Raw genomic sequence first — 27,971 nt, 5'->3', positions numbered from 1 at the left:
GTATTGTTGTTCTCACGCTCATTTTTCTTTCATTTTTCACCTTAACTTCTTTGGACATGTTCTCATTTATCCTCAACAATCCTGGCAACACCGCAGGAGACTCAGCAAGACTCACAGCTAGCAATGCTCCCAACGTGATGCCCGACTAATGTAGCCTCGAGAACCCTTTTGGCAAAGTTAATTGATGAATATCCTACGCTTCAGTGAAATAAAGAGCCTGTGAAATGCCCCCACTCCCTGGGAGCATCCGAAGCCCCTAACCACTCAGGCTGCACAGGCAGGTGCGCTTGTAGGGGGCAATACGGTGGTACACAAGCATGGAGAGCTCCCAAGCTGGAAGTCATATCCTCCAAAGTCCCCCAAATAATGGCAATTGCTCTTACGTGACCTCCAACGATGGTCAGCCAGGAACCTTCCAAATGCATGGTGCTCCCGAAGCAGTCGGCGGCGCAGCGCAAATGCACCCAAGCGAGGCAGTTTCTGAAGCAAGGAAACGCATATCAAATCCCGATGGTAAATTATCACGTGCAGTGTCGTGGATGCCCAAATGGACGGACCAGAAGCAACAGATGGCTAGAGACCTAGCGGGGTCGTCGCCCACGGTTCGGCGAGGCATGAAAAGCGGTGTGGCAGCCACGCCTGCTATACGACTGGCTACCAAATACCCGTTCAGAAGCTCTTCTGTTCGGCCTCTATCTGTCGGACCGCCAAGCCAACGATCACAAGTAATGTCCAATCGCCGCACTCATGCTGCTAGCGTGAACATTCCGGCACAGAGGCGGATAGCAAATCAGCAGCAACAAAAGCTGCTGACCAGATTTCACAGCGATAAAAGTGTCAAGGTTGCGACACCGTCAGCTGCTGCCGAGGTGGCTTTGCCTCGGCGAGTGGGACAACATGGCTCAGAAAAGCGTTCAGAAGCCTGCCCTTGCGGTCAATCGAGTGCGACTACAGACTGCGAGCTGCCACTTCTCCAGAAACGTCGGACTTGGCGCCTTTTGCAGCACCTTGTGGATCAACTTGAGGCAGAAGGGCAGTCCCATGCGCTCCTTCAATATCCTGAAGTTCTCCAGAAATTGTTAAAGGCTCTTATGCCGTTATTGCAACAGAAAGATGTACTCAGCAACTTAAGTGAATGCACCCAAGCGAATGGCTTTCTTTCGGGAAGGGTATCTAACGGCTCAAATGACTGCTCGTCAACTCCGCTGGTCCAGAACTCATATTCAGGGCCACAATCTAGCGCTACTCGTCAAACGAGCGCTCCTCTTTCGAGACAACAAGTAGCTGCACTCCCGAACACTGCGAACACGGATACTCGTTTGCTACACAAGCCACTTTCTGCCTCATCAAGAGTGCGGCTCGTTCGTGCAACCCACAATGCGGGCCAAGGGCTGCCAGGCCCGTTACTTCATAATGCTGCTTTCACAAAGGCAAGCCTTCGGCACCGCGGACGCCCTACGTCTGCATTTAGGAATGCTTCCAATCGCTTGCAACGGGAAAGTGCTTCTCAGAATTCTCCAGGTCCACGGACGTATTTGATAGCGAAGCGTGACATTAGCAATCCTGCTGTAACTCGAGGAATGACGATGTCTTCGCAGGCGACTGAAAAGCCTCGGCCTAGCCGCGCAATCAGCACAGGGCGGTACTTGCATGTAGCCTCACGACTTCCTCAGGGTGCGTTGCAACACAGGAGGCATTCCAGAACGACTAACCAGGCACTTTTGCTGCACAAGAACAATGATGGGCGGAAGCCAGTTCTCCCTTCTTTCGTGACTTGCACTACATCGACCAATCTCAACTACGAATCTGTGGTGGAGCCTGTTTACTCTGCAAGATCTGATGAGTCAGGGAGCCGTTTTGATTCTGGAGTCACTCCATCACTGGGAAGCTTCACGGAGGATTCCATGGAGACTTACTCCACCCAGCAATTTGACACGGGCAGTGGGGTGACCTGGTGGGCTGGCTCAACGTTGGAGCGCCTTACGCGCTTTCGCACCAGTCGAAATATACAGGCGTTGCCACCCTCTTCGCAAGCCAGTAACTTTGAAGACGACACGCCAGAACAAAGTGTCGAAGGCTCCGCAGCGCATGAATCCAGACAGTCTTCGGGCCGTCTTGGTGTAGTTCCAGCTTCTAGTGAGACTCAGAGTCCAACTACAGCAGTTAGGAGGCGACGGCTTGTCGAGCCCGGCAATTTGGCAGCTAGGAGACAAACTGCCATTGTTGTGTCCTCCGCACAAGCGAGTGGAGAAGGAGAGAAACTGCCAGCAATCTCGGAAAAATTTGCAGGTGTCCTTGCTCCCCCTGAGAAACGCGAGAGGCGTTTCACCACTTCAGATGTGGCGAAGTTCAAGAGCACAGCGGCTTCTTTCAAGGGGGGCCGTCTGGTCCTAACAGCGGACGAATTAGACAAAGAATCTAGGGATGGTCAAGCGACCTTACCGGTGCCTCCCTTGAAAGATGTCCCCAAAATCAGGCAAGGAAGAAGAGCCACAACCCAAGTTACGACGCCTAAAAGCACAAATTCTCCGAGACTGTCTGCTGAAGCAAAAGCAAAAAGGGACAAATCGCCTATACTAACTAAGAAGTTGGCGAAGAGAGATAGTAGGAGTTCCCTAAACCCGTCATCTGCTTCTCCACGCGAATCAACTCAGGCAGTCCCAGGGGGCCGAAGGATGTCCGCACCTCCTCCACGAAGAGCAACACAGGCAAAAATTGCCCCTGCACTACCTCCTCCGCGTGCGCGTGCTACCTCTACCCGTGGTGCCCCTGCAGGAGTCCCTTCGTCCTCATTAAAAGCCCCTTCAGCAAGGCGAAAGACTGTCAAGTTACCTTCTTCCAAAGTGAGAGGCCAATCCGTCAAATCACAGAAGGATGAAGAACTTCTATTACCGGAAACAGAGGAACTGGATAAGGATGATAGAGATGTGGAGGATGAGAAAAGTGGAGAAATGCCAACGGCAGTAGAGACAGAACCGGAGCCACCATACCCGTACCTTACCCTTAAGGAGCTGCCAGCATTAGAGAAACCTGTCAGGCCTCTTCCAAATTTGAGTGCTCTTCCCCTCAAGGCAGGCTTGGACCCTCCACCACCAATTGACGTAAGTTGAAGGAGCATTTAATATGTTTAAGTTCCAGGACTGGAGCACGCGAGCAGTCATTGCCATGCTGGGTCTGCTCTGTTGAAATAACCATTTATGGATGCACTGCCTCTTCGCCTTTCATGCTTCAAGCAAAGGCAGCCGCTATATTGAACTTTGCAAGGGATCTAATAGCTCGCGCCTTCATGCGATGTTCTCTAGATACACATTGTGCATCTTCACGGAGTGCGTAGATGCGCTGTGTAATGTGTTTGGCCTTTAGGATTCTGTGACATTCACACATGTTCTCGATCGTAACGAAAGATTGACAGAAGCGGGTAGAGATGAAGCCACTCAGCATGTAGTTTCGTCTCTCTGCAACGATGGCCCAGATACAATGCTGCTAGTTGCTCGCTGGCTGGACACTGCAGCAGACACTGTCGAGAGCAACACTATCGCTGCGGCTGAGGGGCTGCCGTGGCGTGATGTTATTCCGCCACTTTTTATTGGGGCCAATAGGCACAGAGAGCTTTTAAATCCAACAGCGCCACCCAAATCTTTTTCACCGAAAGAGCTACGAACCTTCTTCGAAGCAGAAGGATTCATAGAAACGCAAGAGCAAAAGCTGCGGCACTTACTGGAAACAAAGAGTCTACCAACCAAGCCTTCAGATGGTAAAGAAAAGTTGTTCTGTTCTGAAAGCGTTGACTAGTAGCTCCCAGATGCAGTTACACTTTACAGTCTGCACGTACACTGCTCCAACATGCCACAACAATTTTGTACTTCTTCAGGCAGAATGCTCCGCCTTCGCCGACAGAAATGTTGCGGGACCGTTTGGGTGCGTGTTTCAGGTGTATTACCCCCTAAATCGCGCACGCCACTTGACAACTATCTCGACTGCTTGCTCGCCGTCGCCGTGACATTCCTTCGGAGGAGAAGGCAGCCGGTAGTCTTCCCAAAAATTACAAGATTTGTCGTCGGTGTTGGCCAAAAGCCTCATAGCAGTTGCTCCTGCAGTGCATGTTTTTCAAACGATATAGATATCGAGAATGATCATGAGATGCACAGAACCTACTGTGACGCACCTGCATTTGGATCAGGAGTGCATGCATCTCAGCGGCGGTGTGCGAGCTGCCTCACGGTAAGGGGACCTTCAACAAGCTGCCTCAGCATGAATACTCCCTGTACACAAATAGAGAGTCGTGGGCTTTTCTGCTGCTCACCTGGAGATATCTGTGGGCCTCCTGAACTGGACCTTTTTGAGTCTACTGCAATGCAGCAAGTACGGGCGGCTGTTCGCCAAATGCCGGTTCTTCCTTCAGAAAGATACCTTCGTTATTTGCGGCTGACAGGCCGTCGAAGGGAACTTACTGCGCTAGCTGTTTGGTTAGCAGGGAGGCCCGACATTATCCCAACCTTCTCTGAACATGACCCGTCGGAGCCGGAACAAACATTTTCCTCGTCACCGGAAAATAGTTGTGAGATGAAGACAGAACATGCGAATCCTTCAAGCAGTGTTTTCGAAAGAGGAAGCAGCGCTTCATTCTCTTCTGGCAACGATGAAGTGCCGGAAAAAAGAACGGTTCTTCGTGAGAACGCCCCTTCTCAAGTGGCCGCTGGGGAAGGTGAAGAGGCCAGCGAAGTAGGCAAACAGGGAGATGGAGGAGGTGTGCAAGGGTCATGCAGCGATATCTTCCCACGTCAAAGTCCCTGCTTACCAGCCGAGAACCGTGGTGGGGCCGTTGCTAGCCTCGATAGGAGAGATGGCAGTCAAGAGGCTCTCAGAGATGAAATTGCAACTGCGGCCAATCTCAGAAATGGATGGAAGACAACAGACATGGATACTGGAGGCGGTACAATATCTCTTTCCACGAGCGAACAGCTTTCAGCTGACTTGCTTCCTACCATGAAGACCAACTTGGTCCCTCGTGACCTACCAGCAGATCCGGAAAGTCATAAAGTGGGCAGTAATGCGCCTGTAAACCCTGCACAAGATCAGCTCATTCTACCTACAGCGACAGCTGGTGCGAAAGCCAAAGCGAAAAAGCAGCCAACTGTAAAGAACCCGCCACCCCGTTTGGCACATGTTGCTCAGAAGGCCATGGCTCGTTCAAAAATATCGAGACCGCTCGGGCAAGCACAATGGCAAGCTCCAGGCATGCCTGGAGAGGTACCAGCTGCTAGAGACCCGCAGAGGGTAGCAAAGACTCAACATCCCAGGCACAGCAGCGTCGTTGCTGCAGATACGGTGAAATGCCAGCCCCCTGAGTCAGATGACAATGCAGCTGCTATGCCTCTGGAGAAAGGCTCCGACATTTCGGCCTCCAAAGCTCAAGGCTCTCCCGTCAAGCTATCATCACAATCCGATGAAGAACCAACCACGGTCGCTGCTGCACAACTGCCAGTCGACACTCCACCACGCGGACCTCGTAGTAATTTTCAGAAGAAACAACCCCTAATGCAGTCTAGGCTAGTCGCTTCTCGCGCTTTTTCGTCAAGGCTTTTTAACGGCCCGAAAAATGGACTGCGAAGACCATCAGCTGCTTCTCTACCGGGAAGACGTGGGACCACCCTTGGGGTGGACCCAACTCCCCAACCCACTGCAGACCCTGAGCAGCTGACTCAAGAGGCTTTGGATCTCTTGTCTGAACCGCAGATGCTCGCTGAGATGGCAACTCTTTGTGTTCGGCTCTCAGACCTATTTTGTTGTAGGTCAGCAACTTCGTCTGTCGAGCAACCATCCGGAGGTCAGGCCGCAATGGAGAGACCGTCAGAGTTCGAGCAGGAGCCTACATAACGACTGCAAAGACCGTTGGATGGGCGCTTGACGAAGTCGGGTTCACAACTGGTGCGCAGATATGAATCTTTCCTTTTTCCTTCGCAACAGCTTTTGTCCCCTTTTTGTTTTACTTTGTTTGTGATGTAGTGGCTGAATCACTTGCTCTACTCTGTTTTATAACCAAAGGCTCTGCACAGAAAAATTCCAAGCTGCTTTGTATTTGCCGTAAACCTTAACTTTTATCTTGGTGGGGTCGCCACCACCGAAACGTGACTTCAAGGATTGCAACTATCTCATAAATCATGTGTGAGTTTGTCTCCTTTCTATTCTTGCTCACACTGACAGCAGCTGTAGCCACTTGAGCCCGTTACATCACTCCTATAGCTCCCAAGTATCAAGCATCGCTCTCCCATTTAGAGACATGGCACTTCATCACCTGTGAGAGAAGCCCAGTGGTATCATCACCAGATGAAAATAAAGGATGAATAGGAAACAGTGAGAAACGATGAAAATATTCCTAAAAGATTGAGATCGCTGCTGAAAATGGATTGGTTTGAGAACTTTCGAAATGGTAAAGCAGTCTGCTCCCCAAAATGTTAATTAGGCATTCTCTGAAAAAAGAATATTGGCAACATTCGGCTAACCAGAGTAAAGGGTGCATGGCCTGTGGGATGTACCCATTAGCTCTCTATAGTGTCAAAAACAACATAGTTGTGCTCTCCTGCGGCATCGCCCATGGTGTCCATCGGTCCCTTGGTCTCTCTGCGGTTCTTCCTGTGAACAAGCCGCACCATCGAAAAGCAGTCATGTGCAGTTCCGCAAGAAGACAGCAATTCGCAGCAAACTTATCACGAGAGCCTAAAGTTTTTCTGGCTGTGCAGTACTCAATTTGATAGTGCTGCACGAGTCAACTCGCTCGCAAGTATGATGCTTCGATTTCCTATCAAGTCAGCGCTGAAATAAAGGCAGGAATATTCAAGGAGAATTATGCACACGATGAAATTCGCACAAGGCTTTTTTGTAGCCACCGAGGATCTGCTGTAGCACTTTGCACCACTTGTATTCCTGCGTGGCTTGCGGAAGAGTCTGCAGTGCCTCCTGACCACTGGTGGCCTGCACAGAAATGGCAAGCAAAAGTCCAAAAAAAATTACTGACGAAGAGAAGTCCAATGGCGAGCGCAAGGGCGGGTGGGTACTGTTGGAAGTCGTGAAGGCAGTGTTTTAAGTTCGTACCTGTCACTGGGGGGATTGTAGTGGGCCGTAGAGCTCTAGGTGGAATCGAAACAGGCTCATTGATGCTTTCTACTCCGACCATGAGTTGGCAAGATCGTGCTCTTGGGAGAAGCTGGCCCGGGTCCTGTTGATTGTGCTGCTGTTGGTTTTTCCATTCTTGATGAGCTTGAAACGAGCTGACGAAGGCCTCTAGCTCATGAAGACGTTGCTCCTGATGATATAGACGACTTTCCTGAGTCTTTATCTTCCACTGTTGGTGTTGTATCTGATCACAGAGGGCACTTATGACTAGGTCCTTTGCAAATGTAGAGGTGTCTCCGCTCGTGTAAGGACTAGATGGGCGCTGTCGAATTTCTTGCGTTGCTTCAAGTTCAGCTGCGTTTGGTCCCGCCGGCAGCCGGGCGAGAGAAGCAGTTGCGCGGCTCTGCTCTGGCCAAGGCTGGTCCCCCGACACCCACTCTTTGTTACTGCGAATGCCCTCTGGAGCGCTCGAAGCGTAGGTAGCGGGATCGACAGTAGCGGACATCTCTGCACGCTGTTTAACAGGCTGTTGTGAAGTCGTGCTATCGATCTTTTCAGAGGATGGCGGATGACTACGAAGCCCACGAGGGGTGACGTGCCTCCGAAACAGGCGAGTCGGACTGCCTCGTCCTTTTGCCGTGGTTTGAAGGATGTACACAGCTTCAGACGCGCTTGCTCTCCTGTGGAAGTCCGACGGCATCGGCGAACTTCGCAAAGCCTCAACGCTCGCACTGCTCACAGTCTTCCTCGGGTACCAGCTTCCGGATCTGGCCATCTCCCTTTTCGGCACGTCTGTAGCAACACTCAGTAAAATCGCAGTACCTTCAGTCGCTTCCCGCTTTGTATTTTGGGAGAGGTTTTCCATTGCAAGGCCACTGAATGGCTGGTGCACGTCTGTGAAGTCTTGGTGAAACAAATCACGGGAGTGCTCTCCGGCGTTCTGGACGATTTCCTGGCTGCGGTTAGGTGTAAGACCCTCATTTCTCTCGCATTGAAGCTCCTTGGACGTGCTGGTTCCAGCATCACCATGGGGAGAGTAGAAGCTCGTCAGTCCAGTAACGTTACATGAGACGGAGTCTACGAGCGTGCTTCGGTGGCAGCTCTCCGAGTCTGTCATGTCCCCTGTCGATGAGTTAGCTGCTTTTCTTCTGTGTATAAAGCGAGCAGAAGTCCGCTGAGCAGTGCTCTCGCCAAAATCAACAATCCAAGGAAGGATGTGGATAGTACCGTGCTCGAGTACAATGCGGCTGGCCAAGGCTTCTGCCATGACAAGCAACGCAGTAGTCTGAATAGGCGCAGAAACGGTCTCTTTTAAAAGGAATTGTCCAAATGGCAGGGTAAGAACCGGGAAATGTGTATCTTAAATGGTGATTCAGCGCCGCTTTTGCCCTGAACAATTGTCAACCGACAGAACCATGGGGGGACGCTTTGAGGCTGCCGTACACTGAAAAACCGCGGAAACGTCCGCCGTTTATTCACAAGGAAAATCAATGACATCAGCATGTTTATTACCGTAGAAGGCGTCGTCGGTTCGTCGTCCCCGGGGCCCAGAACACCAACATGCCACGAATAGCGAGACGACGGTCACTGTGTCGCAGACGAAAGCAAGTCACAGTGTGATCTTCTTGTTACTTTTTGAAACAAAATAATTTTCATGAGAACAAATACAGTTCTTCCTCTTGAAGGCCCGTACTATTGCTGTTCTGTAATTCAAGCGTCGCTGTACTCGTTGAAACACGAGCACGTCTTGCAACCAGGGTTGGGCTGGACACATATTCTAATATTATTTCGGTACACCTAGGTTTCCTTCTTCTTTACTTTATTGACCAGAATATTTTTAACGTAACTGATTGTTGACTTGTTGCCTAGGTACAGTAACTGCCACTGCTGTCACACGTCGTCTCGCTCCCAGCAAACAGTTGCAACTAATCATCCGACGTCACTTTCACTACCCTCCCTTTCTTGAAAGCGTTTCTGGTAAGTTCCGAAACACAATAATTTTTATTCTCATTCACACCTTGTTTACTCTAAATGGAGATCTGCAGTCAACAGGTTACGCAGAAGGGAAACTGCTTTTTGCACCAAGTTGCCCAGCCCCATCGCCAATAAGTTTTCTTCTCAAGAAACCTGGGATATTCCCTCAGAAAGCGTTTCATTTTTGGAGTCTGAAGACATCCTTTTGTAGCTATCGCGTCCCGAAGCTTTTTCCTGCAGACCCTGAGGACATTCATGTGTATGCCGTCGAAACACAGCAAACCTTGCATGAACAAACACAGGCAATCCACGGTTTGCCCATCAATTCTGCAATTATTTGATAGGTGAGCTTCCAAAATTTTCTACTTTTGAGTCAACCGCTGAACATAGAGCAGGTAGTTGGTGGTTGCGACGCCACTGGGAGCATTCGCCAGATCCTTCAAATGTAAAGTTGTCCAAACCACGTCTTCTGCCTACGGTGGCGTCGGCGCCTAGCCATAAATAAGCACAGCAGATCTTTCTGCGGTTTAGCTACGGGAGGAGACGTGGCCATCCCTGAAGGAAGACAGCGAGCAGGTGTAAACGTGGGAATGACCGGGATACAGAATATGAGTAGTCAGCTGTCTCCCTCAACTGGAATGGAATTCGACGCCTCTATTTACGAAGGGCCCCAGATGAAGGCTGATGAAGTCATTGCCATGAGAACCCTTTTTGAAGCTTGTGACACAGATGGCTCCGGTTCCATACCGCTTAAAGAGCTGAAGAGCCGACTTGTGGTAAAATGCCGCAACAGCTACACCTTTTGTACCTTGAAAATCGAAGCTGCGGGGACCCACAATATAGCTGCTAGCTGCCATGCACCTCCGTTGCCACACCCTTGACCCCATCCCCACGAAAGATGTGCACACAACTTTACTGTAATGATTCATCTTTTTAGGCGGCTGGGTTTGACGTTAGAGGGAGCGCACTGTCTGAAGTCCTCTGCGTTGTAGACAGTAGCGGCAGGAGAGTAGTCACATTCCCAGAATTCATGCAGCTTGTGACTCCGTCGTCTGACCTTTCATCTCCTGAAGAGGTACTGAAGACTTTCAAGCAAATGGATTCAGACTCCACAGGCCGCATAACTCTTAGACACATATCCAGAGCACTGAAGGAAGCCAACTTCACGGGAAATATGGCTCAGGATCTGTTGAACCAGGCAGACGCTGACAATGATGGATGCATCTTGCTGCACGAGCTACAGGAAGTCTTCAGCAAGCAGACATACCCTTAAGAAGTTGCCGGCGCGATATTAAAACAAACATAATAAATTTGCATTCCAGTGCGTGCTTAGGAACAAGACAATGCCAGAAGATGTACTTTAAGTTTACGGTGTCTGTGGAAACGCGGCAACGCTCCTCAATTTGTTGGGTTTCCCCCAAAATTTTTTTAACGTTCCCCACAAGTTTCGTTAGCACACCACTACTACAAAAATCACAGCTCATAGCCTATGTGTTGTGTCACATCCTGCTTTCCGCGTTGCACAGCAGGGCTCAGCTGAAGACTCTGCTAAGACACACGTTACTGTAACTTCATTTATTTATATGCGAGGGTGCTTGTAAGAGTCAAATTTACCGTTCTCGTCGTGCTCAGAGCCATTAGCTCGCGTGGATCATTGTATGCATTCGTCTTCTGCCACTGGAGTTTTGCGTTAGCATCTAGGCTCGGTAAGAATAGGGCGAGATCTCCCTGAAAGTTCCACAACCAACGGAAGCTTGGTTGCGCACCACGGCCACATTAACAGCGAAATTTGGGTAGACGCTGACGAGGCAATTAAGCGAAGACAGCAGCTTTTTATTGAGTGCGACAATGGGGAACGATAAAAAAAACAAACTCGTTCACACTACTTCTAGCTCCCTGGTGTTTTGCCTCTGAGTCACTCATCACCAGTCGCCAGCTAATTGAAGTTAGTGAACTGAAAGGGGTAGTTAGCCCCACTGTCACGTCTTCCTGAATGTGCACATACAAATATTCATGTAGGGAAACCTATGACAGTAATTAGCGTAGTCCCATGCAATTGCGCTTTAAAAATGCACTAAGCAAAACGTGTAACTTTTCTGGTACATCATTTGATGCACTAGTTTCCCTAAAAAATGGAATCAATGCGTCACATTCGGTTAAATGCCAAGACAGTCTCCACTGACCGCGTTGCTTTATGGTGCCGATAAGATTGTACTTTCACAGCGACTCCAATACAAACTTTGTGACGATAGAAAGCTGCTGCATACCCTCACTGGCTACTGTGCACGTCCTGCGTAGAATTATGGCCACTCTTGCTGTGGATTAATAGTAAGTGTCGCCAGTACGTTTCTTTCTCAACAAAGAGAAGCAGTGGTAGAGGAGTTGCTGTACTAGCGCTATGATTTTTCTCTACTCCGGCGAATTAATTCGTCGCCAGTGTGCTGCACAATTCCACTTGCATCTATTTTGGCTCTGGCATATACATAAGTTTGCAATTTATTTGGCAATTCAATATTAGTGAAAGTTATGAGCGTCAAAAAATTGGTATAAAGCAAGCAGCTACTGTCAATGTAGCGCTAATGAATTCTTAAGCTTATGTACACCAATCCCATACCGTGAATGTAAAACAACTAGCTCGTATGATCCCTTATGGCACCGCATAAGTTGACGAGAGATCATGAACGGGTATTTTGATGATAGCTTTGTCCGTCTTGATAGGTGTGTGCGACTTTGGAGCACAATATCCTGGGAACTGGACCCCCGTTTTCACGGTTCTAGCGCTAGAGCTAAGCTTCGTCTAGCGTCAGCTTGACGGTTTTTCATCTCCGTATTTCAGTTATTCATGTAACGAAGCCAAAGTACACTGGAGCGTTGGGTGCAACGGAAACGGCTCGCTGGACGGCTGGAGGTGCCAGTTAAACTAGGCTGCAGTCACTTCAGTCAATCACTGCTAAGCAAAAGCCGTTACAAAGGCGGCATTAGGACCGTTTGATGTCCAAAAGGAAACAAAGACTGCTATCAAAGCCGCAGTCTAGGGAAAAGTTCTCCCCACCCGTGTAAGAGGGGCGGTGCTGCTGCTGACCTGGGGAGCATTGCGGTAATATTCGGGGAAAAAACAAGGCGGCTCCAGTACAGGCAAGAGCCGTTAAAGGTATAAGGATTTGCCCCCACTTAATCGAAATGCCCAGAACAAGCTCTACAGCATCTTGAGAGCGAAGAAACGCTGCATTTCGGCAGCAAGCATTTAAGATGACAAGCTAAAGGCTGTCAGCAGCGGGTGCATGCTGTGACTGTAGGAGGCTCATTCGCATACGCAGAAACAAGGCTGTGTCTTCTATATTGAGCTCTGCCGCCACTGTCTTGCAATCGATGCAGACTACACAGTGTATCTAGAAGAGGAGACATCCAGCATGAGAAGGGGAGGTGTCACCTTCAATTGGTCGCATAAGGAGAGTACCTGGGTCACCTAAAACTGGCATGCTAAGTGGCCAGAGACGGTTAGCTGCTTACTCGTCAACTGTTTCTTGAACAGCCAGAAAAATTGCGGCTTTTGTGGCTTTTAGGACCTTGGAAAGCGCTTGTTTCCTTGGTTCCCGTTCGGAAAAAATTTTCGGCAATCTCGCAGTAGATTCCACGTCTCGGCAGCTCTGCCTTGACTCAGCTCAATTTTATTAAATTATACGCTCTAAATAAACGCACTACTCCGAGCTGGATCATTCGATTGGATTTCCTTCATATGTATACAATTACAGGCAACTTTTATCATCCAGTGGATGCCTCCAGTCTTCGCAGTATTCAGTGGTGTAGGCCGTGGAAAGATCTCTGCGGCAATAGCCTTATAAATCCTTTAAACAAAATGGGAATCTTCGCATGATAATAGCTAACTGGGAAACCTGTGACACTCGGCAAAGTCAACCATCAAGTGAGCGATGCATTATATAGGCGTAAAATGTTCAAAGAGTACACAGTACAAACCTAATACGATATTAGTAAATGGACGTTTTGTGAAACTTGTCGCTCTTTCTGATGCCTGGAGCATACGCCACCACTAAGGCCACGCAGGACTACCAGTAGCTCTTGCTGTGGAGCAGAACACCTGTACTATATTTCAGACTGAGCGAACCGGCGGGTTCGTGCTTCAAATCTAGCGCCGCAGCAACAGCCACGCATGAAATATCACTTTTCAGCGCAACGTAATCACTGGGATCCGGGACGTGTACAGTAAAATAATGTGACTCTATATTTGAGCGTTCAAAACGCTCTATTGTGCTGAGGGTAGCATTCAAATCCCATACCACTGTTTGTAAGGGAGGCAACAGGCTTGGCTAGGGTTGGTAAATCGGGCATTGTAAGCGTCGGACATTCTGGAGCTATCGAATCTTCGTATTATTCTGTAGCACTCCCCGAACAACTCTCGCAGCCTCCACATTTGGGAGAACGGGCTTAGCGCATTGCAGCAAATGTCAGCAGATGCCTATCTCTCGTCATTTATCTTCACCGTCATGCCGAGAAAAGTCGGTCGTCACGATTTCTCCTTCAAATTCGCCTGATACCCATTTTGTAGTGCGCATCACTGCAACGCAGTGCATAAATGCCCATCAGGGCTATAATTCAGAATGTGTGATTTGAAGTAATTAGCTTAAGCAATACAAATCCAAAGGGATTTAACCTCTGGTGACAATGCCCGGTGTACTCTGCAGTTACACTCATGCCTTTGGGCCGGTAAGCAGAACAGAAGCTGCAGTGCGATGCACGTCCAGGTGGTGAAGGAAGAACATTGGTGGAAAATAAATGTACCCTTGAAACGAAGGAAACGCAATAATGCTTTTCGGGCCATTCTTAAACCTTAGTAGTGTCTTTAATTATCAATAATAAGTATGAGCCTATGTTTCTACACTAGGGGAAGCACGTAGAAGCGGAGCTGAGCCCAGTTCACTACAGTTTAACCCCCCAAAGCAGGCTTCAATGGCTCGAGCCTAAAAGATGATCAGTTTAATCATTTCAACTAAAGCTGCGCCTTGGCCTGGAGAATCTTGCAGCGGCGCACAGGTCGCCGCAACTCTAAGCTGAGGATCAGGCTCAGGCCAGCCATGGCCCAGCGGCAGGGATGTCAGCATCTTCCTTTCAAAAGCTCATTGATCACTGCCAATGCTAAATCAAATATATACCCTTCCAATAGTCCCCGCTCTGTCTGAAGCGCTACATTTCCACTAATGTCCTTTACTCGCCGTGTCAAACCAGTGTCAATTTACGTCTAGTAGTGAGAGCTTTATGCCTTGCATAGGCTATTTGTTTTCCGAATTTACTGCAGCATTTCTATTACCTTGTTTATTTTCTGCATTCATGCGCCTGCTTTGTATTTACTAATTAAATTGCCACTAAGCCTACAGGTGTAAAACGTCTTGCCAACTCGCCGCTGGTCCTGTGCGTGGTTTTGATAGTTGTACATATGCCTTTTCTAACTCCATTTGCGGCTGTGATGAGAACGTCTCCTTCTACTCATCTCTTTACTCGCTAAGAGAACGCTCCCTCTACTAGTTCTGCGTAACTTATATCCTGTGCTTTTGGTGATGAGATATTTCATTCAGTTTCTTTCAAGCCATCAGTAGTCTCCTTGTGCCTTGAATATGCGTATAGCTTTGCCAACAAACCCTAGTTTTTCATGCGATCTGTGCGCTCTGCCAATGAAATTGAGCAACTCGATCAGAACAATGAGGCTCTTATGACTTTTTCCAGCTTTCAACGAGTAAAAGAGGGAAATACAGATCCAGGACAATCAAGAGGTTCTGAAGCCTAGTCTGATCGGGCAACTTTGCACCCTAAGTATGCTTATGCTTGTAAAATTGTGGGACATCTGGTATGCACTGCCAAGGAGAAAACGAGAGTCTTTTCGCGTAAATGGGGCAAACCCCCATTTAAGCAAGTAGGCACTGACGGAAATGGCTGGAGGTATCACACTTTGGGCGACGCCCAAAACCTGGATCAAAACTTCTGCATATTTATCTTAGCGTGAACAGAGCTCAAACGTTGCATAAATAGATCTGGGGTGATTCTGAGTGAGTAACTAGCTGTGTTTGAGGCTCGGCGGAGCTATGAAATGCCGAGTCTCCTTGATACACACTCTCGCTGAGGTCACTAGCTGCAGTGAGCTACGCCCAGCTTGGCTCTTCCGTATCCCTGCCGCCCTTGATGCACAGTATCATCCCTACTCACTATGCATACCATGAAGCATTAAAAGGATTCAAAAGGCATCACTTCAGGCCCAATTACCGGAGGCATGCATCTGTCTTTCCTTATTCTTCTTCCTCCGTGCGCTCGTTGCGCAGTGCACCTCCAAGGCCCGTTAGAAAGCTCAGACTTTGAGTCTAGCAGCAGGGTACAAAGGGTCTGATTGCCCAACTACCAAGGCACTTTGCACGTCAATCCCTTTTATTTCACTGAATCAATCTAAACTATCTGAATCATATGACCATGAAGCCCACATCGTGGCTGTTGTGTACAGTTGCACAAAACAACTTGGGCTGTATTTGGTAGTGTGCATAGCCACGAAGAGCTTCCATATAGAAACGAACGCCACATGTATCACAGGAGACATTCACTAAGGCGCTCAGATACTCAGCAGTAGTCAGGCTTGAGATTATCCAGCTGAATATACTGCGTTTAAGGTCACTGGAAAACCCGTTCGTAACGGGGGAGAAAAAGGCCAAAAATTTTTAAATACCACTAAGGAACCTACAAAGTTCATACGATAAACTGGATGAAGAGGGCATTCTAGGTTATAGCTTCAAGATAGGACTTCATCAAACGACACTACGCAGACTGAAGCCCATTTTACTGATAGCCACTGAGCCTAAAGGCGAGAGACGACGCATAATTAAGTGAAAACCAACTTGTGGAGACTCAGAAAAACATCAAAACCGCTTAAGAGGAGCGCAGCATCTGCACTAGCAAATGGATAAGATTATAGTACGAAACCCGCAGAATATCCAAGACGAGCCCCGCTTTGAAGGAGAAAATTTTAAAGGTAGTATTGGGAGCCGCCCCAAGTCCTACTCAGAGTAGTCACATATGGCCTAGGTCTTTTTTATATCCATGGAATTTTCTGACTCCTCTTGCAAATCAAATCTTTCCAGCAATCACCGACATGCGGCTCCCGATAGAGCGTTCCACAAAATCATGCTTCCTAGAATTGACGGCTCCTGGAAGAGTCCGGTGTGTGCGACTGATGTTGAAAGCAGTTCTGGCAGGCAAAACTATCAGGTATCCACCAAATTTGCATGGGTATGAAGTGACCAAAACCCAGTGTAAAACTCTGCAGGCCTGCCAGCATCTGCGGCGAGAGTGACCGGCAGGGAGTGACCGGGCCTATTCTGTGCCATCATTAACCCCGGTGTTGTTCGCTATAATACTAAGATATCAATCACAGTACCTCACTTAAAATTAACGTTTCACTATTTTACAGCGAAATAGAGACTATAAGCCGCGTTAATATTCAACTGGTGATTGGTACATGTCGTTTGTGGGGCTGAGCAGTATGGGCTAGATCGCTCTTGATTTGATGGCCCGCTGTGCACCGTCAAGCAGCAATACAAAAGTCTCTCTGTTGTCGATTAATACTTTCTTTCAAAGCGAACTTTCGACTGGTTTAAAAGTCGGTCATATTTGCGACGGCAATTCCGGCCAATCCCGCTGTTGAGTTGTGCGCTGCGCAGTCGACGCTGTGTACAACTGAATGCCATTTGTGTCTGCGACTGAGTGTAGCTACAAGCATGAGTTGAGACTGAGAGGGCTAGCACATTAGCTGTGGCTCTCGTAGGCGAAGCTTCGCGGTGCGACTCGAGGGGCTCGACTCGCGAGGGCGCAGAAGGCCGTCCCTTTTGTGTGTATGTTACTATTGGCAACTCCAAACAACACTCCAATACAACTATTTGTGATAGGAGTGTCGCGGAGGTCAACACCACTCCGTCATCGCGGCAGCTAGGGGAGGCGGCTTCAGTTGGAACTATGCAGCAGGAGAAATCACTACCACTCTTGGAGGATGCTGGGGCCACTGAGGTCACCAATTTCGCAACACGGCCGCCGGCCTGCTGTGCAGGAGGCGGCGGTGTTCCTTACAGGGATCTCCAGAAAGCGCGCATGGCCTTCCGAACACGAGACATTGATGCTACGAGGCAAGCAGAGGGCTCTCAACTCTGGCGAGGGGGCTTGTCCCACTACCCTACGCCTTTTAATTTCGCGTAGTATGGCTCAGCTAATGGGAGATGAGGAAAGAAGGGATGTTTACTCTGCCACAACTAACGCTTTGCAAACGCGGTTCTATGCTATGTATATCAGGGCTGCTCATCAGCACAACCACCACCACAGCCAAAATCCCGGCGACTACGGCGAACTCTCTGGCGTTCACACGGAGGCACATAAGAAAACGTCTTCAGACTACTTGAAAGCCATTGTATTTGGTGGTCTTGATGGTGAGTTTCATGGACGCCACTGACGCTATTTCACGCCTCCGTTCTTCGGTGTCCTGGCATGAAGCCGCTACACGCCCTATGTTGGCCGGATAGACGTCAGAGTTGTTTTTTAAGAGAATATGACTGCAGGCATTGTCACGATATTCGCTATTGTTGCTGGATGCGTTGGCGCCAATCTACATCCGTCGAAAGTCGTTATCATTGGCATTGGAAATCTTCTGGCGGACGCGATTAGTATGGGTTTCGGAGAGTTCGTGAGCTCTGCAGCAGAAGACGATTTTGTCAAGAGCGAAAGGGACAGAGAGGAATGGTAGGCTGCTAAGTCTCACAGCAACCGCGTACAAATGGGAGCCCTGAGATGCTAGAGCGTTCTTCGCACATTGGCGTTCGCAGTCGTGCAGCTGTTCATGCCAGTGATTCTGCTGTAATTACGCGTTGCCACAGGGAAATAGAAAACTGTCCCGATGAGGAAAAGCAAGAAATGATTGAGATTTATAGAGACCGCTATGGCTTTACAGAGGAAGATGCGGATTCCCTCGTAAATATCACATTCAAGTACAGGGAGTTCTTCGTCCGGCATATGATGGTGGAAGAATTGGGACTCATGGCAACAGAGGGCCCCAGTCCCCTACGAAGAGGTTAGGTCACGAGTGATTGCCATTCTCCAGGTCGTGCTGTTTCCGAAACCATTGAAGTCGTGCTTAAAGGGTGCTGCCTGTGAAACAAAATAGACACATGTAGTTGCAGTCATCTACAATGTGCCATCTTTTGAGAGTCGTCACCCATCTTCACGCATAGAATGCTACAAAAGCGAAGTGAGCTTAGCTTGCTGACGTACATTTGTGTGAATTATGGTCCACAGGCGCGGTCATGTTCGCTTCCTTTTCGATCTTCGGGTTACTTCCACTGGCCGGCTTCGTTGCTTGGCTGACGCTGTCAGGAACGAGCACAGATGGCCACTTGGCATTTGCCATGGCGTGCGTTGTGTCTGGCATCGCGCTGTTCATTCTTGGATTCTTCAAGGCGAGCACTAAGTTTTAATGAAATGTTTCGCAGCGTATCAGGGATAGTAGAGCATAAAGCTGTCTCTACCACGACGCCGATTTCAAACGGTCACAGCACCCGCTGTGTTAGTGCACGGCTCCGCTGCAGCAGCCGTACGATGCTAAGCATGCCTGTTTTGTGCATATGGAGCTTTGCAGGGCCGCTTCGTCAACCAGAGTTCATTAAAGTCAGGGCTTCTGATGATCATTAATGGAACCTGCGCGGGCACCGTGGCATATACTGTTGGGGCAGCTTTAGAAGTGAGCTAAGTAGAAATCACCTGTAGGCTCGCATCATTTGTATTGGCTGCGCTTCTTGCTGAACGTTGCTGCACACCGAAGTGCTTTCCAGTTGCCATCTGTGGTCCTTGATGGCACGGATTTGAGTCCCAAATTCCTTCGCCTGCCTATTTTATTCGTGAGGGGTTTTCGCAGGGTGTTGTTGCTGGAACGTTATAGGAAGCGTTATAATCCAGCTATACTGGGTGGTGAACATACCACCTGACTCGACGGAGCGGCCTGTATAATTGACAATGCTGGCCGTCTCGTTAAACATGGCTGAGACTGCGCTGCTTGCTTTTTTGTGGGCATCTAGCTCTCCGCGGGCGTGTATTGCCTCAAAATGTACCAAGAGGCTTCATGGCCGGCTGAGAGCGGAAATCCACCTACATGAGATATCGGGGACGACGAATGTCACCAGAATCTCCCTATAGTGCGCAGTTGCACAGCAGCTTGCTTCCTTTTAAGAGCAAAGAAGCTGTGTGCACAAAATTCTGCTTGTTCTAATCAATTATGCTGGAAGTATCTCTAGTTTCGTAAGTAATTAGGCATAATTCGCCAAATCGACAGAATACATAATTGGTTACATAGAATTGGCCTCACTGCCGGAGAAGCTAGTGGGGCTCTCCACGGGCTTTCTCCAGAGTGTATGCAAAGCTCGTCGCTAAACAACAGCCACATCTCCACGGGTAGTTGGTTCCCTTATCTCAAGACAAGTGTGTATGGTATGCACGCATGCTTGAATGACCAATATCTAGAATGTCAGAAGTAAAAAACGAATTTCCCAGTCGAAGCGTATTACAGCCTTTCTTTGCTGATACGCCCCACTAATACGCTTCAGCGGGTGTGCAGTCTCCACCAGCGACTTCAAACACAAGTTGTGGTGAGGCAGTCTACTGGTGGAGGCTGTGTGGAACAAACGTGATTTTGGTACACGGCGGAAACTCCACCCATACTCCAGCGTGATGCTGAATGCGTATCAACGGATGCACGACAGCGAAGCTCACCCACCCCAGGTGCTTGCCACGGTGCATGCAGGACTCGCTTCAGCGAGCATTGGCACTGCGAAGACTGAGAATGCGAATAAACACCCGCTCCGTCGCAAAAGCTTACCCTAGATGAAATTACTCCAAGGAAAATACCGTCGCACCAAGCGTGTACCCACGCCTTACGATTTCTCTGGCAAGCCACACGCAGAACATTGCAGCTCTAGAGTGAAGAGTTCCTCTAGCTCAATACAACACCGGCTCGAGGAGACCGCAAAAGAGCGTATCCGAGTTTAAGTTGATATATGCTATTTGGGTTTGCATTACTACGACGTATGCACTCTCTGCGGAGCCGCCTCACTGTCGTCCGACGCTCTACTGATAAAGGACATCTGCTGGCTCTGCGGCAGCCTAGATTGGATATCTAAGCTCCGATCAAGGCGCCTCGGCTGCTGCGAAACACCCTCCGCTTCCGAGGGTCCTACTCCGCCTTCAGGAGGGAAAGACGCCATATATGGCAGCCTTTGTTTCTTGTATTCGAGCACGAGGCTTTTGACGCTTGCCGATGGCTCTTTTGAGCGCGCCAAGTGTTCGCGAAATAGTGCGGGCATCAGTGTGAATAGAGACATTCGGCGCCAGGGCACAAACGGGTGGCTTGGAAATGCTAGAGTAGACATGTAGTCCTCCGACACCGGCCTCACCCAGTCGCGGACCTATATCGCGCACCACTCGCATTCACTCAAATCCACCCTGCCAATATACATTGACCGCGTTGGCTCGCTTGGTGGAAAGCACGACTGTAGACACGAGGTAAGCGCTCCATCAACGCATGAGAAATGCAAACGAGCAGGAAATGTGCAGCGGAATGCAGCGAAGTAAGTGTATCATCCTACATACTAACCTTCGGAATAAGTGGCGTTAGTATGAGGAAAGCAGCTGCCATCGCCAGCAAAGCTGCACCCAAATTCCTCATACTGGGCGACCGCTTCATCGACTCCCACTGCAAGTCAAAACGGTGCGATGCTGCAGAGCGAACAACACCAAAACGAAAGCGCAACGAAAAATGCGTTGCAGTAAACACGCACTTCAAGGTGCGGTAAAATCTGCGTTATTGTAACCCAACTACATGGTTAACGGTGACGCTTTGAAGCACAGATCGTGCTCATATTGTGGCCAACTGTTCTCCTACGCGGAACGATCTCCTGAGCTGCCCGAAGCAGTAATTTGCTTCTTACCGTCAGAAATCGACACAAGCATGACAAAAGGTACCAAGTGCTTGATGCATACACACCAGTACGTTGACGGGCGGAAGATAAAGAACGGCCTCGTCAAACAGCCACAAAATAGCGTGGGGAGGATACCAATGACGGAGGTGCCAGCCATTTTGTGTTGCGGGAAAAATAGAGTGACTCGCGAGATTTCGTTGCACAGATCTCGCACTCCACCCAAATACAACGCCAGGAAGCGCTCCTAAAAGCACAGGAAGAGCATATTTGCAAACAACATACGCATAAAGCGTGTAGGTTGTAAAGCTCGCGGAAACTGTCGATGGGACACGGCATTGAGAGATCTGCGGTGATCGATTCAAAATGTGAGGAGGGGTAACAGAAACAAAAGCAATACTAATTTGGTTGAAACTCTAGTGAAGAAGTACCTTGAAGGTTTTCGCCTGTGCGTCTGGGTCCCTTATAAATAAGGCCACACCGACGGCAATTACAGCGTTGACGAATACCATAACCCAGATCGGTAGAAAGATGCCATCTTGGCAACAGAATACTGCAATGATGTAGCAGGCTCCTACAATGAAGCACAGCCCCCCAAAAAGAATACAGGCTGCGAAACAGCAAATCCACAAGAAGGACCTTAAATCTTAGGCATGGAAAAGGTAGCACTGTGCAGCACCTATATTGCTTGACCTTGAACTGCCTAGCAAGCAACCACGGTGTGCTTTTCTAATCCCAACTCACCCTTAAGACCCACAATCCTTGCTTGTCGCTGGAAACCCATCACCCATCCCACATAGAAAGTTGTGCAGAAAACAGACATCGGAACCAGCAGCCACTCTATGATATAACAAGCATACTCAAGCCTCTGCATTCCAAAGAAAGAAACAGAAACGCAAAGCTCAACGCATTACTGAAGAAGCTGCTCTAATGCCCTCGTTTCAGGCGGAATAACCGACTGTAGGGCCCTCAACTGGGAAGCGCGGCCAATTTGGAATAGTAACTGGCACTCTTACAACTTGTTGGTTGTTTGCACAGAATGGTAGAGAGATACAATAGCAGATGATAACAATCACCGTGCTCGTGAGCCTTCGCCACGAATGGTTGATTACGCGAGATTCCTACAGAAGTCGCACAGTCAGGTGCAGATCTTGTTTGGTGAATTAACTTGCGTCAGATGTGACAGTCTAAATCACCGAGAGCCTTGTCAAGTCTTTGGACTGAAGAACACATGCATAATAATAGGACTGTTTGAATGAGACATACCAGAACGGCGTTGAAGACGGAATGAATCGCAATAGCCGCAACTTGCGTATTTATTAAGAAAACGCCTCCGTAGAAGAACAGGCCGAAAAGCTGCAGACAAAGAGCTCGAAATCAAGTCAGAAAACACTTTAGCGACCACGTATCTAACGTCCAGGCCTTCAGTTGCGAGCTGCTGGAATAAGCAGCAATGTGAGGCGGCAACTAGCGCGTGGCCTACTATGCCTAGAGCCACACTGGAAACGAGGGATTGGGAAAACTACTCAAGCGACAGCCAGCTGTGTCCAACATACGTAGGGAGAGGACACTTTTTCAAAGGCAGCAGGAAAAACGACGAAGTAAGCGGGGGCTGTGCCTGTTTTCCTTATGATGTCGGCAAGGGGAATGTCGGTAACTGCCTGTATGGCACACAAGCCTGAAGTTGTCCCGTTATCTATGAACGTGATGATCCATCGCTGAAAGGTGCGGCCCCCTGCAATCCCGGTACTGCATAACTTGTTAACCAGATATGCTGATACTGCACTGCAGTGGTTTAGGGACGTAGAATGTACTTGAAGGTTTCCGACAATCGACAGAAGAGACACAAAGGGAACCAGTGCCATGAGGAACTCCACAATGCACGTGAATACACCACTTGGGTATGTGTTGAAGCCAATCCTGTAGCACCCGAATGCTCGCATTGTAAGAATAGCTCCATAATAGATCGTTCTGAAAAAAAAGCGTGAGAAGCACTCTGCTGCAGCTGAAAAAGCTGCTACGGGCCCAGAAAGAAGCGGCTTACTTTGTATAACTCGAGACTGTGCCTAGAATGCAGCAGCCCAAACAGAGATCCTGGCATATGTAACGAACAAGCGAAGCGGAATATGCTGCATTAAAGAACCCTTGGATTAGCGGCCGCCAGTCGAAAGTCGCCGAAATGGCCGATGCAACATGCACGCTGCCGTCAGTCCCAACAATAAACGATACAACGGCCAATGTGGCGCAAAGGACAATGGCTACGATCATCAACAGTGCAGAAGCTGAGGGCAAAAAAGGAACAGCATGCCATCTCTATATAAGAGTTTGGGCAAAGAAATTGGAGCTCCGCGGAACTCTGTCCGTCATGCAGCATTCACTACTAGTTGGATGCACCAGTGCGCAAGCTGGGAGACTCACGGAATCCCGCCTTGAACAATCCCCTCCACATGTATCCCAGGATATAGAGCCACACAAATGCTAAAGCCGCCAGCGCTTTGGGTCGCAGCGCATCAGGATCCAGGCTTGTGTTAATCGTTGCTGGCTGCAATTCCTCTAAATAGTGCAACGTCGCCTGCACGCAGCGTCAAGCATAAGTTACTGTTTCCGGCGTTAAATCCATTATAGTTTGGTGGCACCAAAAGCCACAAGCAATTTTTCTCGTTTCAATTGAAAGAATATAACGCTACGCCAGGATTTTACCGCGCCAGCTTGCAAGTCCCCAGGCACACTGTCAATAAATGCAAGGCTGGTTGTCAGTTCGTTTGCTGTCCACAAACGCAGCCTTACCTTGCCCGTAGGAGAGGCAATGCAGACTTCGGTGGCTGGGACATAAGAGCAGAGAACCCCATGGCCTGCTGCGTTGCACTCCGCTTTGTTTCCATGGAAACCGTTACAGAGTTCCATGTCGCTGACTGTGACCTGCCAAGGTTGAGGACGTGAAAAACTGGAGACGAAGTAAACCAACAACTGACCGCTCAAAACTGAGAACAACCAACCGTACTCCAAGCGTATGAGAGCTCAGCAAATGCTTCATCATTCAAAAACAGCGTAATCTGAACTATGCCAATGTGGAAAGTTTCACAGTACACAGTGCTGCAAACATGAGAGGCAAAACGTGGCATACATGCATTCGCTGCGTCCGCCAATCAGTACAAACTTACCAGCAGTAATGATGACAAACGATATTGATGTCAACACCTGCAAAAGCCCTAGCCCTACTAGCCAACGGTTCAGCTGCGTGTTTTGCTTGATAGCAGCGCCACGAAGGAGGTTTCCAAGTACAAGCTGACACAAGCACAGAACACACCTTCCGCGAGCTGTTTCGAACAACAATGGAAAAAGCATCCACAACAGAATGTGCTGTGCTGGAGAGGTCACGCCTGACCCACCTCAAGCTGAAGGGTTGGCAATCCAACGGTAAAGAGGAAAAGCAGGTATGGTAGAAAAAACATAGAGCTGCGCCAGATTTGTAACTGCTGCCAGTAAGTGGTGAAGTTTGAAGCCCCGACAACAGCCCCAAAAAGCGTTGAATAGACTAGAGTTGTCGAAGTATACCAGCCGCGTCTCCTCTGCCTCTGCAGCCAACTCTGCCACTGACTGAGCGTTTCACCCCCTTCTTGCGCTCCATAAATAGTGCCGGCTTGCCCTTCGGCGAGCTGCGCTGCTGGCAGGGCTGAATCTGCAACAGTTGGCTCTCTATGAGGTGACCATTCAGGCTCTGCATCCCCTCCGTCTGGCTTCGGCCTTGCCGAGGGGTCAAAGGATTGTGGATAGCGGTAATAGAAATCGCCTTCAGTCAGCAACACTCCATGCTTCTCTTGGTAGTCCAAAGCCTCGAGTTGTACACGTAGCAGTTCGTGTTCATCCATCTTGTTTTCCATGCGAACCTGAGAAATAACACCAGCAGAGCTATCCCCGGACTTTCGCAGGGAGGGGACGGTATAAGAATAAAATTAATGACTGATCCACCCGCTACTTGTAAAAGAAGTAACAGATTCAATTAGTTTCGGAGTCCAGCAACGCGGCATCAGCAAGACATGGACTCTATGGAGGAGAGCAAAGTGCCGAACAAGCGAAATAACACAGTAGGAGTGACACAAATTGAAGCTATACGACGAAGCGATAGCCGCTCGTTACCTTCTGAGTGAAAAGCGGGGAGTGCTTGAAAGCATGCGCCTCATTGTACATCTGTCGACGCAGTTCATGAGGCATGTCCGTTGCCGACGCTGCTACTGCCAGTTCTTTCGCCACTTCTTCCCCACCTAAGACACAAAGAAAAACCGTTGGCAAAGTCACCGCCACCTAAATTCTAGTGCAAAATGAGTCACGTGCGCAGCCCTGCCGAATCTCATGGACAGAAAGAAGAAAGGCAAATACGACGAAATGCCGTGAAGCGTTCTATGCAAATGAACGCATGAGTGAGATAGAAAAAGGAAGGTATACGTTTCAGCGAGGATTGTACACGGCAGAGAGTTGGCAGCAAGTGGCGTACCACTGCCTTCGCCTTGCTCTCCCGCCTGGACGGGGAGGGAGGCCACCTTCTCCAAATTACTGACGCCCACATCTCCAGCCGAGTGGCGGCTGAAACTTGTCCGGAGGCGTCGCATTTTCAGCATACAGCCAGCGCTCGCCTGGGCTCCCTTTCTGTGGCCTCGAGGCGGGAGCCCCCGGATCCTGCGCTCTCAGAGCTAAAGATGTCCTTGTGTACACCTTGATGTCAATACGCCAGAATACGAGACAAAGGTGAACAGAGGAAGCTGACTGGAGCAAAGGCAACACAGCCCTTCCCCAGGGCTGCGGAGTATGCTGGTGCAGATCACCGCTCCAACGCCAGAGTACTGAGGTGAAGTAGCTATTGTCGTTGTTTATGTCCTGACCCATCCGTCGCAGAAAGGAAGGCGCAGAGGCGCAACCAGCACAGACCCCGGCAAGCTGTTTCAAATGCAGCTGCAGGTGCTGCCGTCCCATGTAATTCTAGACCCAAAACGTCTTTCTATCACAGGCAGATGGTACTGGCGCGCTCGAAATGGAACGCTTAAATATTCTTTGCATCTTTGCCTTGATTACAGACGTACGCGATTCGGCGCCAATGCAGTATTGGCGGTGAAGGCTATGTTTTGTCAGTGTTTACGCATGCGTTTCTGGCCGATCATATACGGCTACAGATACTGCCATGCAAGCGGAGTAGCTGCGAGTGTAGACTTTTCAAATCCACCAAAAATGGCTGTTGGTCAGTCGCGTGGGATGCACAGATTACAACACCATCACAGCACGCGGTAATCCACAGCTGTTGAGGTGTCCGTACAATGAGATACCAGGCAGTGTTACACAATCCCTAAATAAGGTGCCGAGGCATGAAAGAGATGCCAGCCCGACCCCGTAAATATCCCACTGTACAGTCGCCTAGAGTGCATACTCAAGGAGCCGCCGTGGAAACCCTTTCGGCTCTTCCGCCACTCGGTGCCAGCCCTAGCACCCCAAGCATGCGCTGTTTATTTTGATGTGACAGTTTTCCACGAGCCGGCTAGATTCGCGTGGAAACTGGCCGCTTATGCGGAGGACGGTCATCCCAACCAAAGATTCAAAACGAGGCAAAGAAGCGGTCCAACCGTGACAAATCCTAAGGTCGCCCTTGTACCTGCAGAGATGAAAAAATGGGACGGGCAACAACATTATATCCTCAAGAAATTAAATTGCTTTCCTGCTTCATGTGTAGTAAGCTTGTGCTATGTCGCGGGACTGGGGCCCTGCCAGGGCTTTGGCGTTTGAGAGCGAATGAGGCACCGGGGCTTACGTTGCAGAAGAGATAAATCCACTAACTGCATCGCTGTATTCTTACAGAGGAGTAAATTTCGAAAGATGCAGTTGAACAGCCTAGATCCATGAGGTCCAGGAAACAGGTAGGAGGGCGCAAATATTGGAGAACGTTTGCCTGCCGTATGCTCTGTGTGGTCGTCTTGTTGAGTAATAGTCGAACTCTGTTTGCATATACCCGTTAGATTATTTGCTGTTTTGGCTACGTGATGCGCTTGCATGCTCCGCTGCATCTGATTTCCAAGCCGTATTCGGACAATCTGGCACACGGAGTCAACGTTGTAGCAACTATGATATTCTTATGGCTATAGACGCAGAGAGGGCCAACGAGCGCTACATCGACCAAACGCGGCGATCCTGGTGTCTGATTGAAGTGCCCTCGAGCGTATTCGCAGAGCAGTTGACGGTCAGTGTTCGGAAGTCTTAGTGGCTCCCAGAGTGTTCCATCCTGAACATTTGGTCATGGTGCAGTCGTAACGGGGCCTACTTCAGTTGAACTGTGTTTCGGTTGTCTTCTGCATGAGCATCAGTTTTACTCTAACCGCAGCTTCAGCCTCCGTTACCTTTCATGAATCCCTCACAGATGGGGTGAACTTCTTAGAGGGCCGTTGGCACGTTTTTATGGGAGGTGGAAGACAGAGCAAACACCTGCCGGCCGTATTTTGTGGCTCGAGGTGGCATTAATCAGCTGCAACCTTCGTAAGGGTGGTCGTACTCTACCCTAGCACGATATTCTACGAGTTCTGGGGAGGTTTGAAGGTTCTGCATTTTTCTCCGACTAGTTGCCGAGCTCTTCTATACCTGAAGCGATTCTCTGCACGCAAAAATATGGAACTACGGAAAGATCTCGAAGGGTGTTGGCGCGCGCTTTGATTCTGTGCACGTTTGCCTGCTTTTCGGGGGTAGCCGAGAGTTCTCTTCCCCACGACCCCACGGTGATCAACAAGCTCCTTGTCTCAGTGCCTCTAATATTTTGCTGAAAGGCTAATATTGTACACAAAGAACTCTCGGAGTGGCGTAAAAAATTTTTGGCAGCTCGTCCGCTGTGGGCGAGCTCGAAACACATGGAGC

At 49.2% G+C, this 27,971-nt stretch overlaps 6 protein-coding genes across 6 annotated transcripts; 4 read left to right on the top strand and 2 right to left on the bottom strand.

Annotated features, from left to right (window-relative positions):
- Window positions 1–317: 317 nt before the first annotated feature.
- Window positions 318–3,792, top strand: ETH_00007470 (uncharacterized protein; the record flags this gene model as incomplete). Its single annotated transcript, XM_013376683.1, has 2 exons — window positions 318–3,101; window positions 3,364–3,792. 2 exons carry the CDS (start codon window positions 318–320, stop codon window positions 3,790–3,792), a joined length of 3,213 nt encoding a protein of 1,070 aa, XP_013232137.1.
- Window positions 3,793–4,353: 561 nt separating this feature from the next.
- ETH_00007465 (uncharacterized protein) lies at window positions 4,354–5,877 on the top strand (the record flags this gene model as incomplete). Its single annotated transcript, XM_013376682.1, has 1 exon — window positions 4,354–5,877. The coding sequence occupies one exon, from the start codon at window positions 4,354–4,356 to the stop codon at window positions 5,875–5,877; it is 1,524 nt and encodes a 507-aa protein (XP_013232136.1).
- A 662-nt stretch (window positions 5,878–6,539) lies between these two features.
- ETH_00007460 (uncharacterized protein) lies at window positions 6,540–8,380 on the bottom strand (the record flags this gene model as incomplete). The annotated part of the gene is made up of 3 exons (XM_013376681.1): window positions 6,540–6,633; window positions 6,888–6,972; window positions 7,093–8,380. 3 exons carry the CDS (start codon window positions 8,378–8,380, stop codon window positions 6,540–6,542), a joined length of 1,467 nt encoding a protein of 488 aa, XP_013232135.1.
- A 1,297-nt stretch (window positions 8,381–9,677) lies between these two features.
- Window positions 9,678–10,360, top strand: ETH_00007455 (caltractin (centrin), putative; the record flags this gene model as incomplete). The annotated part of the gene is made up of 2 exons (XM_013376680.1): window positions 9,678–9,863; window positions 10,025–10,360. 2 exons carry the CDS (start codon window positions 9,678–9,680, stop codon window positions 10,358–10,360), a joined length of 522 nt encoding a protein of 173 aa, XP_013232134.1.
- Window positions 10,361–17,329: 6,969 nt separating this feature from the next.
- On the top strand, window positions 17,330–19,057 carry ETH_00007450 (integral membrane protein, putative; the record flags this gene model as incomplete). Its single annotated transcript, XM_013376679.1, has 6 exons — window positions 17,330–17,555; window positions 17,685–17,865; window positions 18,000–18,193; window positions 18,418–18,578; window positions 18,758–18,859; window positions 19,034–19,057. 6 exons carry the CDS (start codon window positions 17,330–17,332, stop codon window positions 19,055–19,057), a joined length of 888 nt encoding a protein of 295 aa, XP_013232133.1.
- Window positions 19,058–20,189: 1,132 nt separating this feature from the next.
- On the bottom strand, window positions 20,190–25,693 carry ETH_00007445 (transporter, putative; the record flags this gene model as incomplete). Its single annotated transcript, XM_013376678.1, has 16 exons — window positions 20,190–20,576; window positions 20,765–20,886; window positions 21,099–21,333; window positions 21,518–21,696; window positions 21,831–21,954; window positions 22,103–22,207; window positions 22,353–22,442; window positions 22,643–22,747; window positions 22,901–23,006; window positions 23,131–23,368; window positions 23,505–23,658; window positions 23,874–24,067; window positions 24,248–24,371; window positions 24,476–24,973; window positions 25,224–25,348; window positions 25,579–25,693. 16 exons carry the CDS (start codon window positions 25,691–25,693, stop codon window positions 20,190–20,192), a joined length of 2,901 nt encoding a protein of 966 aa, XP_013232132.1.
- Window positions 25,694–27,971: the final 2,278 nt, after the last annotated feature.

This window comes from Eimeria tenella, genomic scaffold, assembly GCF_000499545.2.
Source record: "Eimeria tenella Houghton genomic scaffold, Eth_scaff39, whole genome shotgun sequence".
Lineage (NCBI taxonomy): Eukaryota > Apicomplexa > Conoidasida > Eucoccidiorida > Eimeriidae > Eimeria > Eimeria tenella.
Note: the sequence above shows the minus strand (reverse complement) of the source record. Positions and strands in the feature narration are given on the sequence as shown.